Raw genomic sequence first — 17,544 nt, 5'->3', positions numbered from 1 at the left:
ATCTCACAAAACCTGTCCGGTTAATAAATAATAATGTAAAATACTTAAACATCACTGCAATCTTTGATGTTTTGGTTTAATTATGCTGTTTAAAATACAAAAAAATAATTGTATTACAGTACTTTTTAAAAGCCTCATTAGAATACCCAGTGAAAATGACAAAATAAAAATAATAAATAAATAATAGTAAAACAATGTTATAATGTAACAACAACAAAAAATGCTAATGATATATTTTATGAAAAAAAATATATAAAATATATAATTTGCATATTATATATGTGTGTGTATACATAAAAATATGTATATATATTTTAGGAAATATATATATTATTCTTGATAAATACACATTTTATATATGTACTCATATATACACACATATATATAAAATATGCAAATTAAATATTTTATGAAAAGTGTATGTAAATTATATATATTTCATAAAACATTTGATATATATATGCATTATATATTTTATGAAAAATAATTTATATATATATATATATATATATATATATATATATATATATATATATATATATATATATATATATATACACACATTATTATTCATTAAATATAATTTGCATATTTTTATATGTGTGTATATATATATGAAATGTGTATATATTATGAACAAATATACACAAAATATAAAATATACACATTTTATATATGTATACACATATAAAAATTATGCAAATGATATATTTAATGAAAAATAATGTATATATATATATATATATATATATATATATATATATATATACACACACACACATTATTTTTCATTATATATATATATATATATATATATATATATATATATATATATATATATATATATATATATATATATATATTGCTATGCAAATATATATTTACGTATTTTTAAATATTTTGTGAGATTCACTGAAATACAGGGGACAATCTGACATCTTAAACACAGAATTTTCATTTTGTCATTCCATATAGATACTAATACTGCCAAAATAAAATCTGCACTATGAAAATAGCAACAATAAATGGCAATAAGACCTACTCAGCGATCATAATTGAATTAAAACCATACGGTTTCACACAAAGATCTTAAAAGAACATTAAGATGTTCTATATTGCTTCAACGGTTGATCATGTGTACGGTGTTGAAATGTCTTTGGGAGAAATGAGGAATTACAACATCAAGTATCTAGTATTATGAAACTAGGCGAAATGAATGTCATGCAAACCATTTCTAGAGGCCTAAAAGTTTCCTGTCAGCAGGAAAAGCAAGACTTCTGTAGTTCCAGTTTAGTAGTTTTAGTGTCTGGCATAAAATAAAGAATAAAATGATTTCTTATTTCCATAAATAAGCTGAAATCCACAGTGATGGGAAGAGAAATCCCTTTAAAGAAACGACAGCTACAGGAGGAAGCGGAGTGCTGTTGATCGAGGGGTCAGATGCGGCGTTTGGCCTCCTCTACATCATGGCAACGCAAGAATCACAGTACAGACGCGTGCGCCGGTCAGCGGATGAGTCGCTTGAGTAGGGTGGGTCGAGCGAAGGGCCAGCAGTACTCGTTCGGCACCGGTCCGTTGACGTTGCACTCGAAGAAGGAGAACATGGGGAACCAGATGCGCGCGCGGCGGCTCTGCTGGTAGGCGCGCGTGTTGGCCAGCGTGTGGTAGTACAGGAAGAGTCTGGTGGTGATGTAGAAGGCGATGAAGACGTCGATGGAGTAATGCTCGTGAGCCGCCAGGATGAAGAAGATCCCGAACAGGTTCAGGACCCACGACAGCGTGTGGATGAAGTTCCAGCTGCGCGGCGTGTCTGTGGACAGAGAGAGATCAAAACTAGGGCTGTCAGGTGATTTTTAATCTAATTACCCCAGAAACCACGTAAACAAAGCAGCGTCCCAATGGACTATGTGTACGGAGCGTTCTTTAGAATAATATAATCCAGCTGGAAAACTCCCGGTGAGAGTCATGTGCTGGTGTGTTGAGCGTCAGTAGTGTAATACTTAGTTTATAATCAGAATATAGTCACTTAAATAGTCAGGCAGAGCATTAATTTAGTAATTCAAACATAAGACAGCATAACAAATAAATAAATAAAGACGTTCCTCAGTGTTCCTCCTCGACTAAATTCAATTCCACCATCAGTTTTCACACTTTTATGTGAAAAAAAGCTTCAGAAATTAAATATTTATTGTGCACTTTAGATTAATTGAATAAAATGTGTGCTGAAATCATTGATCTTGTGCTGCTCTGACTGACAGCTGCTGTGATTATAAAGAGAGAGCGGCGCTCGCTTTCTGTGTCATTCATTCACAAGAAAAGTTATTGTTTTTCATCAGATTTTCTGAGTATTTCATACTTCACATTGACAAAATGTGTTTTTAAACCTAGTTATTTTATAATGTTTAATATTTAGTCAAAAACGAAGTGAAAAACGGCTGATATATGCACAAATAAATGCTACTTTGCCGCCACCTGCTGGTTAAAGTGGTAATTATTGTCTTTTTTATTTTTAAATAAGTGTTTTCTATCAAATGTTGAATTTCCTACATTTTTAAACATTTGGTTTTACAATGGGGACAATCTCAGAAGGATGAACAAATAATGTTTGTGATCATCACATTAAAAATAACATTTGAAGTGCTGGAAAATAATGTGTGTGTGTCTAATTACAGATAACAGCGTTTTTAATAGCTTCGTCTTTATTGCAATCAATAAAACTGCATTATTGGCAAATTAGGTAAATGTGATAACTGCATTAAAATATGAATACAACATTAAAAAGTCAACCATTGATGGTTTTGTGTCGATGTACAGCGACTACAGAATGAACAGCTAACAGTTCACCGGAAATGCCAGAACCGGCTTAACCACAACCAGGAAGTAACCGTGAATATAGTCCATTCATGGAAACTGCCATTTCGAAGGCTCCTCCAAATGTGTCCTTTGAAGGATGCAGCCTCTGAATTGGGACGCAGCTTCTGTTTCTGATCAGTATTTAAATGTTTCGGATTTTTGAACATGCTATGGTGTTCATCACACTCAAATACTGAAATACTTACATTCTGTGACGAAGAAATTGAGCATGGTGAGAACGACGGTGTGTCCGCTGAACATGTAATCTCCACACGTCTGGACGCCGGTGAGGGTCATTCCAAACCCGCTCCATATGGCCACAGCGCGCTGAAGCTTCGCCCACATGTCACCGTATATCTAACACACACACAGAAAAAAACATACTAATAAAGTTTTGGGAAAATGACTTCACTTTCAATAGAGTTTGCATGTTAATAGATAATATTAATTGAATTTTGTTTAATCAATATTTCTCACATCTTGGATGGATTTTTTATCCATTGAGCTTGTCACAATTTACATTAATGCATTTGGTGCTTCTATCCAAAGTGATTTGCATTCAAGGTTCACATGCACTACCAGTCAAAAGTTTGTTCAAAAACATTAAAAATTGTAATGTTTCCAAAGTCTCTTCTGCTCATTAAAGCTGCATTTATTTCATCATAAATACAGAAAAAAGAATAATATTGTGAAATATTATTACAATTTAAAATTATGGTTTTCTATTTTAATATACTTTAAAATATAATTTATTCCTGTGATCAAAAGCTGAATTTTCAGCATCATTACTCCAGTCTTCAGTGTCACATGATCCTTCAGAAATTATTCTAATATTATGATTTATTATCAATGTTGGAAACGGTTGTGCTGCTTAACATTATTTTATAACCTGTGATATTTTTTTAGAATTCTTTGATGAATAAAAAGTTTTAAAAAATATATATCAGCATTTATTTAAAATAGAAATCTTTTGTTAAAAAAAAAAAAAAAAAGTTTGGGGTCAGTAATTTTTTTTTTTATTTTTTTTTTTTTTAAAAGAAATTAATACTTTTATTCAGCACGGATGTGTTAAATTGATAAAAAGTGAGAGTAAAGATTTATATTGTTAGAAAATATTATATTTTGAATAAATGCTGTTCTTTTAAACCGTTTATTCATCAATGAATCCTGATAAAGTATCACAGTTTCCAAAAAATGTTAAGCAGCACAACTGTTTCCAACACTGATAATAAATCATCATATCAGAATGATTTCTGAAGGATCATGTGACACTGAAGACTGGAGTAATGATGCTGAAAATTCAGCTTTGATCACAGACATAAATTATATTTTAAAGTATATCAAAATAGAAAACCATAATTTTAAATTGTAATAATATTTCACAATATTACTGTTTTTTCTGTATTTATGATGAAATAAATGCAGCCTTAATGAGCAGATGTTCAAAAACATTAAAAATAGTAATGTTTCCAAACATTACATGCATGTAATCATGAACGCATGACCTCAGCATTGATGAAAAGCTAATAATGAATTAAATCATAAAACGTCCATACCTTCCCAGTGCACTGCAGGTGTTGACCCGGTACAGAGAGAGACGTCACAAACATAGTGACGCAGCGCAGCATGAAGACCGTCCCCATGAGACTGCACAACCGTCTCAACAGGATCGACCTGGAAGACACACACACGTGTGAAAGTGGGTCAGGGATAAAAGCGTCTTTGATGGACTGACCTTCGGATGTGGAGACGCTGTCATGATTACAGAGAAACGAGCTCATGTCTCTAACGATCTCAACACACATTCCAACGTTTACCGTGTACAAATAATTTTTCACTGAAATATATCATGTGTGTTACCTGTGTTTATGAAGCAGCAGAACCAGCAGCCAAATAGAGCAGAGGATCACGCCACAGGCCTCGGCCATCGCAAAGGCCCAGGGGATTCTGGGTACACTGTAGGGAGAAGAGAACCAGGCGAAAGGTCAAAAAGAGCGTGCAAAACACAATCCTCCTCAAACAGATGGTGATTTATGCTGCTGTTTTGTGTTTTCCTGCTCATCTTCAGCTGTGTCATGTGGTGTTTCAGCATAATGGAGAAAATTATCATCAAACCTCACAGATGTTCTGAGTCTAACGGGTTCAACTGTTTATATTTATTTACGCTGCCATAAACCTCAATCATCATCAGCGAGCGGAAATTAACCATCCAATGAGTTTCGGTCTGTTTCACAGTTCAACATCTGAGATCTGTCACCTATACTGATATTCATCTCAATATCTATGAATTTGCTCTGAATTAGCTTAAAAAAGGGTGATTTGAAGCGGTGGTTGATTATGATTTCACTTCTTTAACTTTAGTTAGTGTGTAATGTTGCTGTTTGATCATAAACAACATCTGCAAAGTTACGACGCTCAAAGTTCAATGCAAAGGAGATATTTTCTTTTACAGAAATCGCTTTTTAAGGACTACAACGAGCTTCTTCCCGGGTTTGTGACATCACAAACCCTAACATTTGCATAAACCCCGCCCCCGAGAACACGCAACAAAGGGGGCGGGGCCATGTTGGGCTGCTTTCGAGAAGAGGAAGAGTAGTTTTTGTAAATGCCGTCATTTTACGCCGGACTGCTTCACAAACGAGGGTCAATTCAACACAAAAGATGAACATGACGGCACATGCTAGTGGATGAGTTGAATCAACTCCACAGCAACTACATAAATTTATCCACTAACCATTCAGAAACGTCTAAAAGTTGTAACTTCTTCCTGAGTCTCTCCATCAGTGTCGACTCCGGTTTGAACAATGTAAGGCTGAACACCGTTACTGACAATCCCCATTTTGTAGCGTCCTATGAAATCAATTTTATTTTTTCCCAAATTCCGTTTTTTCCTTTTTAATTTTTCTGGATTCCGTTTTTTTCTCGATTTTAATGGTTAAATTAAATTTTGATAATAAAAAAGAATGTCTAATTAATTACATTCTTAAAAACAACAAATTTATTCAGTAAAAAATGTAATTTTTATACATTTTGTTTTTTCAGAAATTCTGCGTATTTACATTTTTCTGGCAAATTAATTGAATTTCTTTTAATCATGAAATTAAACTTTTTTCATTAAAAAAAATTGCTGCACAACAGAGCTTTACTGTTAAAATTAAAACATGGAGATTTTTCCTTAAAAATATAGTTTTAATAATTTATTATTATTATTTTTAAGTCTATTAGTGTTAGTATTATTATTACATTGAAACATATCTATATTTTTCTGTACAGAAGTAATATCAAACTTTTATTTTGACGGGTTGCCAAGAGCTTTGAGTTTCTGTGTGTTTATTGTATGACGATATTTATTTTCTCAAATAAAGTGATAAAATGCTGATGAAGTGATTTTTGAAGATGAATTTTGTGCGTTCATGAGATGACAGAGGATGAAAAAAACGCATCTTTTCACGGTTTAATATTCACAGACACTAGTCAATATCACGATTTAATTTAAGTGTACTGACCTGCTTTTTATTCATTCATCAAAAATTTGACAATTTCTGTGAAATTCTGCATTATATAGTAAATTCCATTTTTATGACTGGATTCCGCAATTCCGTCCGCGTTTTCTGCATTGTGGAAATCATAGAGCCCTCATTTTGGCTGCGTGAGATTCTCCAGCTTTGTTGTTGTTGAGCTGTTAAAGCTCCGCCCTCTTCTGGAAAGCTCATTTGCATTTAAAGGGACACACACAAACAACACAGACTCACCTGTCCAGGAAGATGTCAGGTAGCGGTGGGTACGTCCTCATGTCTGGCACGCGCTCGTGGACGATCACCATGACAAACGACGTGAAGCCGAAGACAAAGACTACGTAGACGGAGCTCATGATGGTCTTCCAGTACTCCGGGTCCAGTCTCCGCGGCTGCTGCTTGTATTTGCCGTTGTTGTACTGGTGATACTGGTCGCCGCTCAACGCGTCCAGAACGGCATCGCAATCCCGCACAGATTCACCGTTACACAACCAGTCCACTCCACCTGAACAACACGAGAACTACATGAAACACACAAACTACTACAAAACTTGAGGGGATCGTCATCACCGGAAGCAGCACCTGCACTGTTCTGAGGCGAGTGTCCGTCGTAGGACAGTCCGAGCTCCTCCAACACGTCAGCGTTCTGCTTCTGCAGCTTCCTGAGAGAAACCATCAGCCGTTTGATGTCTCCCAGGACCTTGAGCTCCAGCGGAGGAGAGCGCAGGTCGTACTCGCTCAGGGTCAGCAGGCTGGTTCCGTCCAGACGGTGTTTGTTGCACAGCAGGTCCACGTAATCGCAGAAGCCCTCTTCACGCAGCCAGCGGCCCACGTGCTTCGGGGTCCAGTGACGCACGCCGAGCTGCCCGCCGTTACCGGCCATCTCTCGCTCGCGCATCCTCTCACAGGAACTGGACAGAAGACAGAAACCACAGAGATTGTTGAATAAAGTCGTTATTTTTGTTTTGATTTTTGCTCACATAAAAATTAAGGTTGAACCACTGCAGTCACATGACCGTTTTAATGATGTCTTTAGTACCTTTCTGGACCTTGAAAGTGTTGATTATGTTGCTTTCTATTGGGGGATAAAAAAAAACCTCTCAGATTTCATCAAAAATATCTTAATTTGTGTTCTGAAGATGAACGAAGGTCTTACGGGTGTGGAACGACATGAGGGTGAGTAATTAATGACAGAAATTTCATTTTTGGATGAATTAACCCTTTAACAGTCATTGAGTTTGACGATAAAGACATGATGGTGGTTCTTCTCCTTTCAATATTTGGGTCAATGACATGACGGGTCATTTTTTTGTCCAAAAGCATTAATAATAATAACAAAAAACATAGATATGACATCCAAAGTAGTACAATTAGATCTCTTTTATTGAATCCAAAAGGTTTTAATTATATTTTTCTACATATAAAGGCATTTTAAAGATTTTGAAGTGTCAAAAGGTCATTCGGTTTAACCGTCCAAAGGCCAATACAGACATTTCATTAGTGATTAAAATATCTTAAAATGTAATAAATGTATTATTCTGGCTTGATTTTATAACATCATATATCAACATAGTGCAAAATGGTGTTAAAATTATGTGTAGAAGTCGTTGCTTTGTTATGAGAAACAATGAATTTCATTGATGTCTTTCGGAGTAACCGATATAAAGGGACCATTTTGGATTAAGTCATGTGGTCAATATCATGTGACAGGATGTGACATCACCTGCACAGGATCACATGGTCATGAAGCAAAGTAACTAACTCTCTCTTAACTATTTGATAAATTCATGTTTTCTCTTGATCATACGCATGTCCCGAAACATCAGGTCATTCGGTGCAACCGCTATAAAACATGGAAAATTTGGTTAAATCGAATTACTTTTTTGGTGACAAATTTTGTCCATCTTGTAAAAAATGACAAAATCAGTGTTAATTGATTATAAAAACCACATAATCTCATTGTTACACTTAATAAAACTTCAAAATCAATTATATCTCCATTATGTTTTTTTACACTTTTAAAAACCATATTCATCAGTGACACAAATAAAAGCTTATGTGAATCTTGAATGATCTAAATGGCATCTAGTAAAAACAACTTGATCATACCTAGATGTGAAATGACTAAAGAACCTTAAATTAGGATTTATTTCAGATCACCGTATATTTCCATAACATCCCATTCCCAGAAACATCATCTACATGAAGACAATGACATCTGAAGGCAGTAGGAACAGATTTTGGAAGGAAATATTCTTCATCACATCCAGATGTGGACGTAAACCAGCACATATGTTGATACTGTGGTAAAACTCTGGTAAAACAGGCCACATTCACAGCACAGAGATCTCATGACTGCAATCACCGAATCCCAGCTGCGCTTCTTGGCTTGAGCCTCGAGTATCTGGCTGGTCACCAACTCCTTCATTACGGTCAGTCTGAGTAAGCAGTATCTGGTTGTCCAGAGACGACTGGACGTGAAAAACTGCCTCTTAAATGCATAAGGAGAAAATCTTCAATGCACAAGATGAAAATCAAATCACAAAATGCAGCCACAAGTGCGTGTGGTAAAATCGATGAAAGGCGCCAAATTTAAAAGAGTAGATTGTACTGATGCTGTGCATAAAGTTGATAAATTGCAAATACACAACTATTAGCATTAAAAACGTATTACATTTTGCAAGATTTCTTCATGTTCCTGCTGTTTATTAGTGATGCAGGGCTCCAGACTGCGACCAAACGGTGGCGTTTTGTGACCTTTTTCCCGCCTGTTAGAGGTCGCACTGGTACGACCACCATGTTGCTCAGCTGATGAGCGCTCCCATTTCTGTTGCACGTAATGCATATGAGAGACATCAAACGGCAAACCAAAGCGGAACGAAACCGCGCTACTCATTTGAGCTGAAGCGGTGACCGCTTTTCAGCTCAGAAAATAATAAACAGCGCAACGTTTTTGTTATTCTGTGTTTTTATTATTCATTTCAGGGTTCATGCAAACTTTTGCACAAGCACTTTTTCCAGCACTTCAAATCTCTAAATATGATCCAATTTCAATGTTATTTTTAATGTGATGATTTGTAAAACTAAAAGTTTAAAGATGAAGAAACACTTCATTCGTCAAAGACATGAAATTAGCCATTTATTAGCCACTCCCTAATATAGGGGAAAAGTAGTCTCATGAAAAACAAAAACTTTTCTTCAGATTGTGAATGAATTAAACAAAGCAAGTAAAGAGTGCTCATTTTATAATCTACATTTTTCCCTATAAAAATTAGGTTTTTGCATGTTAATGTTGTCAATAAAAGTTGATCTTTATTTGAATCATTTCATTCATTTTGTGGGAGTTAAATTAAAATCAAATGCGTCCACATACGCAATTCGATCATATTTCTAATTAAGAAAAGCGTTATAATGCAGTTATAATGTCAGATAAATTATGAGAAACATAAATGATCAGACTTTGCATTCACAAATTATATGTAAATTTCTCAGTATGGAAAAAAAATAAAAACAAAAAATGTATTTGCTCATAACTACAAATCACTTCTTAGTTATTAATGATTTAACAGCAATTTAGCACTTTGAAAGCAGTGATTCTTGACCACAGAAATCTCAAGACAGAAAATTATTTAAAGCATTAAATTAAGCTAAAATAAGTTCATTCTTTTTTCTTTTTTTCCAATTCACCAATTCAATATGTTTTTTTTTTTTTCACAGTGAAGTGCAGGATTCCCACGGTCTTAGAAAAATTCACAAAAGTGTGATTTCTACACCTGGAAAAGTCATGCAAATTAATAAAAGATCCTGCGACGCTATGGGCATTTTTCTAGTTATGCCAAGCTCTAAAATATTTATCAGGTAGAAAATTGTGAGTAAAAAACAAATGACTGGAAAAGTTATGCAAATTCATTTGTTTAAAAGAACACAAACTTCTGAAACTCCATGTACAGAAACCAGAAGCATTACTGTTGAGTTCCCGAATCTCGGCTCATTAGCTCTCAGAAAACACTGTCTTTTCCCTGTGGACGACTGCTAATCCTCTTCAGAAGCAACAGATCCTCAATGCTTAGACATTTACAGAACATGACAGCTACATTTTTAACACACAACAGGAAGAGAAACATATGAGTTTGTTTGTTTTTTCTGCTGATGTCTCAGACGTCTCACAAATGAAACAGCACAGAGACGATTGAGCTGGTGAGGAAACATCCTCTTTTCCTGATTAAAACAGCCACAGATCTATGGACACAGCAGTACAGCAGGACACGTGTCGACCGACCGCACCAAAGCGGTCTAGTCCATTTCCAGGGTTGGGGAGTAACGAAATACATGTAACTTAGTTACGTATTTAAAATACAAAATTTACAGTTGCATTTAGGGTTAGGGTTAGGTAATCAAATTACTGTTACATTTGAAAAGTATTCATCTGATACTTTGAATTTCATTTCAAACATTAATGTAAACTGTGACGGTAATTAATGTAGAAATCAATTGGTGATTCTCCGACTCTGACAGAAGCATCAGCTCCATTTCTGCTCATGAGTTTCATTCCTCTTGCAGAATATGCAACATTTGAATCATTTTAACCAAATAAGTTATTTTTATTTAGTACTGTCCTGAATAAGCTATTTCACATCAAATACATATGCTTACATATATTCCATATTCCAGATAAAATTTCTAAAAATTGCCCCATTCAAAAATGTCCATCCCCTTGAATCTGAACTGTCCTGTCATTACCTGATGATCCACGACTGTTTTCATGTTTTGCGATCGTTGTTTGTGAGTCTCTTGTAAATGTAAAAAATGGTAATATTGCAACTTTTTATCTCATAATTTTTTTTCCTTGCAATTGCGCGTTTGCATCTTACAGTTCTGAACTTTCTTCTCAAAATTGCGAGATTAAACTCGTAAATGCAAGTTATAAAGTCAGAATTGCGTGATTAAAAACGTTCTCGCAATTACGAGAAATCTCACAATTCTGACTTCTTTTCTTGCAATTCTGACTTTTTTTTCTGGGAAATTGCGAGTTTATATCTCAGAATTATGACTTTATAACTTGCAATTGCAACTTCATATCATGCAATTCTGAGAAAAACTTTTTTTGTGTGTTACAACTTATTAGTATTCCAAAGTATTCTAAATTATTTAGATTGTTACAAAACTTAATAAAATATGTTAAAAATGACTTTTTAAAGCATGTATTTTGTAATCTGTAGTGAAATACATTTTAAAAGTAACCTACCCAGCACAAGTCCTTTTCTCCAGAAAAAGAAAGCAGTAAACAAACATCACACTTTACTTTGCATATTCTAAACAAATAAGCAAGTCAATAAACAAGATATTTAAATGACCTTCACTGAATAAAGCTGCACTATTGCAACTGCCATTCTGGTATTTTATCAATCAAATTAATTTTGTTTTACATGCTGGACCAGCTAAAGTTACTAATAATGAACAACGGCATCAGAAGAGAAAAAAAAATGATATACTATTAAAATGGGTCGATATTTACAGGAACACTCTACTTTTTTTGAAAATAGGCTCATTTTCTAACTCCCCTAGAGTTAAACAGTTGAGTTTTACCGTTTTCGAAACCATTCAGCCAATTTCCGGGTCTGGCGGTACCACTTTTAGCATAGCTTAGCATAGTTGATTGAATCCGATTAGACCGTTAGCATTTCGCTCAAAAATGACCAGAGTTTCGATATTTTCCTATCGCAACTTTTCATTTTCCGTCAGTCTCAGTACACGATGTAACTACAGAAGATTTAAATAGGAAAAGTCGAAACTCTGGTCATTTTTGAACGAGATGCTAACGGTCTAATCGGATTCAATCAACTATGCTAAGCTATGCCGGTACCGCCAGACCCGGAAATTGGCTGAATGGATTCGAAAACGGTAAAACTCAACTGTTTAACTCTTGAGGAGTTGGAAAATGAGCCTATTTTAAAAAAAAGTGGCGTCTTCCTTTGAAATAAGTGTATTTTCTTCAAAAACATCACAGTGGCGGCCACGCCCAACAGAGTCTAGCCACACCCACGCGTCGCCACGCCCCTCAGCAGCAGAATAAGGCCGTTATCAGAAAACATCAGTGAAGTAATATGAGCCAGTCAGTGAAGTACCTCAGGTATAATTATGTCTCTCAGCTCGTCACACTGAGGACTTTAATCAATACCTGACACGGAGAAGCTAGTTGATAAGGAAAAGGACTGACTTGTGCAGAATAACGTTGATATATCATCATAAACGAGGATTATAATCAGAAAATATGACATAAATATGACACCAGCATGTCTCATTCCCACCACAGCAATAATACTTCACAGATAAAATCAGGAATAAAGCTGAACATGGGTTCACACGCCTATAACAACATCACAGCAGTATTATTATGATATTTCAGTGTGTTAGCATGCTAGCGGCTAGCCTGCTCGCTTAACTTACATTAAACATCAGATTCTTCACTCGGAATCGCGATAAATCTCCTAAATGTCTCTCTATCTGGACATCTGTGGTAAATCATTGCGCCCTGACCCAGCTGGAGTGCACAGTCGATCTGACAGCAGTGTGAGTGTGTGTGTGTAAATACTGCAGATGAGGTCACTTCCGCTGCCACTCACACAGCGGCGCCTGCTGGCCATCATGTGGAATTACAGCGTGCTGCAGCTTTCTAATGCGTTCTTCACAACCTGTTTAGTGAACTGAACTCCTTGATCAGTTTAATTTGACTAAATGTATATATTTATTTCTTCAGAAATAAACACTGTTGTTGGGGATAGCTCACTCTGAAGTGGTTGCTAGGTAGAGAGTGGTTTAATTTTAGATTCCCAGCTGCACCTGCTCCTGTCACTTCAGATTAAATCAGATTTGACAGCAGCAGTATGACATGCTCATATTGTAGTCAAATTCTGAGTCAGTCTAATGGATGATGATGATGAGTGTGAAACTCCCTCCGTTAAAGAACTGGAGAAGATCCTGTTTGGAGGGAAGAGGAGCGGGAATCATGTGGATGAAGTTTGGCCCAACCTTTTCCTGGGAGACATGTGAGTCGCAGGGATGTTATAGATAACTCAAACTAAAACTAAAAACATTCTTGTCACTTGAAATAAAATAAACAAAGTCAAAGCTACTTATTTTCATTTAGTGTAACTTGATGCACTAAAATAACTACAACTGAAATAAAAATGTATATAAACTATATAGTGCATACGTGGTCTATTATGGTCATAAAATCTCAGTGTATATATATATATATATGTGTGTGTGTGTGTGTGTGTGTATACATGTATATGTTTGTTTATGCATGCATCAATGTATATATATACATGATTCATTCCACGAAACCGCTACGATTTGAGTCCCTCTGACTTTTTTCAGTGTATTTTATCTGTTGGGTCACCAAAATATATTTTTAAAAGCTTTTTGTATTAATTGAAATGTCTCCTTTAATTATATTTAAAAACATGACATACATTTTATCTTCATATTAGAAATTATTTAGTTTTTTTTCAGTCGACACCACCTATTTTGTCACGTCCCTCGAGGCCGAAGTGTAGTTGGGATATGAATAATAAAATGAGAAAAAAAGTCCATTTGCCATTCCCATAATATCCATCTGTGCTTTTTTGCTGGTAATGTTTTTTTTCTAAGTAAATTCATGATTATTCATTAAAATCACATCATTTAGTTGCGTATCTCAGTAACCCCTCAACCCCGTTACACAAACCATAATGAACTGATACTTATGTGACATCATTAATAGGAAGTGACATCACAGAAGTCTTCTGAACAACATTGTGAGCAAGTTACCACCTTCTTTAATAATTATAACTAAATTATGTTGTGAAATTGTGTTTGTCGAGCTTAACGACTCAACCCCGTTACATCAATTAAAGATAGAAAACTATTACTTGTGAAAATTATCAACATTATTCATGATTTCTTAATATTGCTCTACATTTATTCACTAGATTTAGAGCAGTGGCCAATTTGGGCAAAAAATAAAAACCCCGTCACACCTACATTTTTATTACTAATTTTATATTAAAAGTTTATGAAAAAGTAATTTAAAGTTAGTTGAACTCTGTGTGAAATGTTCAGAGCAATCATAAGAAAACTGATTTTAGTTCAAATTCTGAAGCCTTTGATCAAAAATGATGAGGTTTCTGTCACAAAAAGTGTCCATTTCAGGCTTTAGTAGCAAAAGTGTGAGATTTTATGTAACTTTTATATTTGCAATGACTGAATTAGTGTGAGGGTCATCTGATTAATAGGCAAATGTTGATTTTATCACAAATACATTTTATAATAATACTCAGAGAGCTCCCATAGTGTCCATAACTTAAAATAATGACCAACAATAACAGGGATTTGATGCCTGAGATGGGAAAATATGTTTTTCTGAAAGTTAAATATGTCATTAATGTGGTGGGGTGTTCAGAAAAGTAATACATTTTGGTAAAAAATCTAAAAATGTGTAAGTCCAGATCGAACCGGTTTCGTGGAATGACTCACATGCATGCATAAACAAATATATTTTTTACAATCTTTCATGTTAGATGCAATAAATTGCGATTAATCGGTTTGTATATCGTGACTGATCGATATATATACATTGCTGTCAAATCGATTAATTTGAATGTGCAAAATTTGCCAAAAATCTCACTTATAGTGCCCAAAAATTATGTCTACACAGCAAAATCTCCAGAGTTAAATCAGCTCTGCTCAGAGTACATATGGTCCCTCTCTAAATAGTGTTAAAATAACACTAAAACAGAGTTAAAGTTAATGAGATAATTAAGCAATTAATGAAGTAATGATTGTGCATTAGTGATGAACGCCTGCTGTTAACAAGCAGAATCACTGAAGAAAAGAGAAACACATGAACTACAACTGACTTCAGCCACAGCCTTATTAATTGCTTAATTATCTCATTAACTTTAACTCTGCTTCAGTGTTACTTTAACACTATTTAGAGAGACCATATGTACTCTGGAGATTTTGCTGTGTAGCTGTAATGCCATAAAATGTAGAAGGTGAAACAATAATGTCTCCTTATTCACAATCACACACCAAATGAACCTCTCAAAGTCAGGTCGGATACTTATTCTCTAGATGAGTTATAAATCTGCGTTCTCTCAGTTCTCTCTGCTGTGTGTTTCTGATCTCAGGTCTGTGGCCAATGATCGCTTCAGTCTGTGGAAGCTGGGCATCACTCACGTCCTGAACGCCGCTCATGGGAAGATGCACTGTCAGGGCAGTCACGAGTTCTACGGGTCAACGGTGGAGTATTACGGAGTCCCTGCGGACGATTCGCCATCGTTCAACCTGTCGGTTTATTTTCACCCCTGCGCTGATTATATCAAAGAGGTTCTCAGTTCTCCAGGAGGTGACAGACTGTGTTTATCTGCACCATGAACATGCATTAGACCCCTAAAGACTACTGAATCACACAATTCTAAATGATCAATGCTTGCTGCATGTGAAAATCTGATTTTTATCAACTAAACGTAATATTTCAAGATGAAGCAGGTTTATTTGATTATTCATACAACATTTTATAGCAAAATCATGAGTATCAGATATGATCATCAGGCTTGAATAGTGATTTACTGTAAACACACACACATCTGGGTTTGTGTTCTGCAGGACGGGTGTTGGTTCACTGTGCGGTGGGAGTGAGTCGCTCAGCGTCTCTGGTTCTGGCGTTTCTCATGATCCACCAGCGGCTTTCTCTTCTGGACGCCGTTAAAACGGTCAAACTGCACCGCTGGATCTTCCCGAACCGCGGCTTCCTCAGACAGCTGCGGGCGCTGGACCTGACGCTCCGCCGTATGAAGAGCACGACATGAACATTCCAACACGAGAGGGGATCATCACTCCTCAGCTCTCAGCTGTAGAAGGAAAATGTAATGATTTACAGTGATATCCAGTTATTTTGTTATAATTTAGATGATGGTACTTTTACTGTGAATTGTTTTTTGTACTGTAATTTATTGTGAAAAACAACAAAAGGTTTCTAAATGTGCCTAATTTTTTTTTTATTATTTAACAGGCGTTAACCAAAATCGTTAGAAGATCAGATTATGTGGTCTCCTGTACTCAATAATAAAATAAAACTAGAGTTTGATGACAAACAGTGATGTTGCATTGAGAAAGCCAGGTCTGAACACTGATTTTAACATTGCTAGCATAATTTAATGCTTTGCTAACATGATTAGCATTTTTGCTAACATGTTGCTAACATGATTTAACACATTGCTAACATTTTGTAACATGTTGCTAGCATGATTAACATGTTGCTAGCATAATTTAATACTTTGTTAGCATTATTAGCATTTTTGCTAACATGTTGCTAACATGATTTAACACATTGCTAACATTTTGTAAAATGTTGCTAACATGATTAACATGTTGCTAGTATAATTTAATACTTTGCTAACATGATTAGCATTTTTGCTAAAATGTTGCTAACATGATTTAACACATTGTTAACATTTTGTAACATGTTGCTAGCATTATTTAATACTTTGCTAACATGATTAGCATGTTTGCTAACATTTTGCTAACATGATTTAACACATTGCTAACATTTTGTAACATGTTGCTAGCATTATTAACATGTTGCTAGCATAATTTAATACTTAGCTCACATGATTAGCATTTTTGCTAACATGTTGCTAACATGATTTAACACATTGTTAAAATTTTGTAACATGTTGCTAGCATAATTTAATACTTTGCTAACATGATTAGCATGTTTGGTAACATGTTGCTAACATGATTAGCATGTTTGCTAACATATTGCTAACATGATTAACATGTTGCTAGTATAATTTAATATTTTGCTAACATGATTAGCATTTTTGCTAACATGTTGCTAACATGATTTTACACATTGCTAACATTTTGTAACTTGTTGCTAGCATGATTAACTTGTTTGCTAGCATAATTTAATACATTGCTAACATGATTAGCATTTTTGCTAACATTTTGCTAACATGATTTAACACATTGCTAACATTTTGTAACATTTTGCTAACATGATTAACATGTTGTTAGTATAATTTAATACTTTGGTAACATGATTAGCATTTTTGCTAAAATGTTGCTAACATGATTTAACACATTGTTAACATTTTGTAACATGCTGCTAGCATTATTTAATACTTTG

The 17,544-nt window shown here is 34.9% G+C and overlaps 2 protein-coding genes across 3 annotated transcripts; one reads left to right on the top strand and one right to left on the bottom strand.

Annotated features, from left to right (window-relative positions):
* Nucleotides 1-1,421: 1,421 nt before the first annotated feature.
* On the bottom strand, nucleotides 1,422-12,966 carry LOC125255431 (sphingomyelin synthase-related protein 1-like). Of its 2 annotated transcripts, XM_048170656.1 has the most exons (8): nucleotides 12,816-12,949; nucleotides 7,408-7,443; nucleotides 6,951-7,279; nucleotides 6,606-6,873; nucleotides 4,714-4,809; nucleotides 4,410-4,527; nucleotides 3,060-3,210; nucleotides 1,422-1,810 (listed from the first exon to the last, which is right to left on the bottom strand). In XM_048170656.1, exons 3-8 carry the CDS (start codon nucleotides 7,264-7,266, stop codon nucleotides 1,506-1,508), a joined length of 1,254 nt encoding a protein of 417 aa, XP_048026613.1. In that variant the 5' UTR covers nucleotides 7,267-7,279; nucleotides 7,408-7,443; nucleotides 12,816-12,949; the 3' UTR covers nucleotides 1,422-1,505. The 2 variants fall into 2 exon arrangements, with proteins under 2 accessions (XP_048026613.1, XP_048026612.1); XM_048170655.1 differs by lacking the exon at nucleotides 7,408-7,443 and having other exon boundaries at nucleotides 12,816-12,966.
* Nucleotides 12,967-13,071: 105 nt separating this feature from the next.
* On the top strand, nucleotides 13,072-16,679 carry LOC125255433 (dual specificity protein phosphatase 13-like). Its single transcript, XM_048170658.1, has 3 exons — nucleotides 13,072-13,414; nucleotides 15,542-15,759; nucleotides 16,020-16,679. Exons 1-3 carry the CDS (start codon nucleotides 13,293-13,295, stop codon nucleotides 16,220-16,222), a joined length of 543 nt encoding a protein of 180 aa, XP_048026615.1. The 5' UTR covers nucleotides 13,072-13,292; the 3' UTR covers nucleotides 16,223-16,679.
* The last annotated feature ends 865 nt before the right edge of the window (nucleotides 16,680-17,544 follow it).

This window comes from Megalobrama amblycephala, linkage group LG20 (assembly GCF_018812025.1).
Source record: "Megalobrama amblycephala isolate DHTTF-2021 linkage group LG20, ASM1881202v1, whole genome shotgun sequence".
Taxonomy (NCBI): domain Eukaryota; kingdom Metazoa; phylum Chordata; class Actinopteri; order Cypriniformes; family Xenocyprididae; genus Megalobrama; species Megalobrama amblycephala.
Note: the sequence above shows the minus strand (reverse complement) of the source record. Positions and strands in the feature narration are given on the sequence as shown.

Bases quoted from the DNA above. Each gene is read 5' to 3' on its own strand.
- LOC125255431 (XM_048170655.1), bottom strand. From the start codon at position 7,266: ATGCGCGAGCGAGAGATGGCCGGTAACGGCGGGCAGCTCGGCGTGCGT. The intron at 4,528-4,713 runs GTAACACACATG...TGTGTCTTCCAG, and splicing joins CTGCTGCTTCATAAACACAG to GTCGATCCTGTTGAGACGGT. The intron at 3,211-4,409 runs GTATGGACGTTT...TGTGTGTGTTAG, and splicing joins ACCTGCAGTGCACTGGGAAG to ATATACGGTGACATGTGGGC.
- LOC125255433 (XM_048170658.1), top strand. From the start codon at position 13,293: ATGGATGATGATGATGAGTGTGAAACTCCCTCCGTTAAAGAACTGGAG. The intron at 13,415-15,541 runs GTGAGTCGCAGG...TTCTGATCTCAG, and splicing joins AACCTTTTCCTGGGAGACAT to GTCTGTGGCCAATGATCGCT. The intron at 15,760-16,019 runs GTGACAGACTGT...TGTGTTCTGCAG, and splicing joins GGTTCTCAGTTCTCCAGGAG to GACGGGTGTTGGTTCACTGT.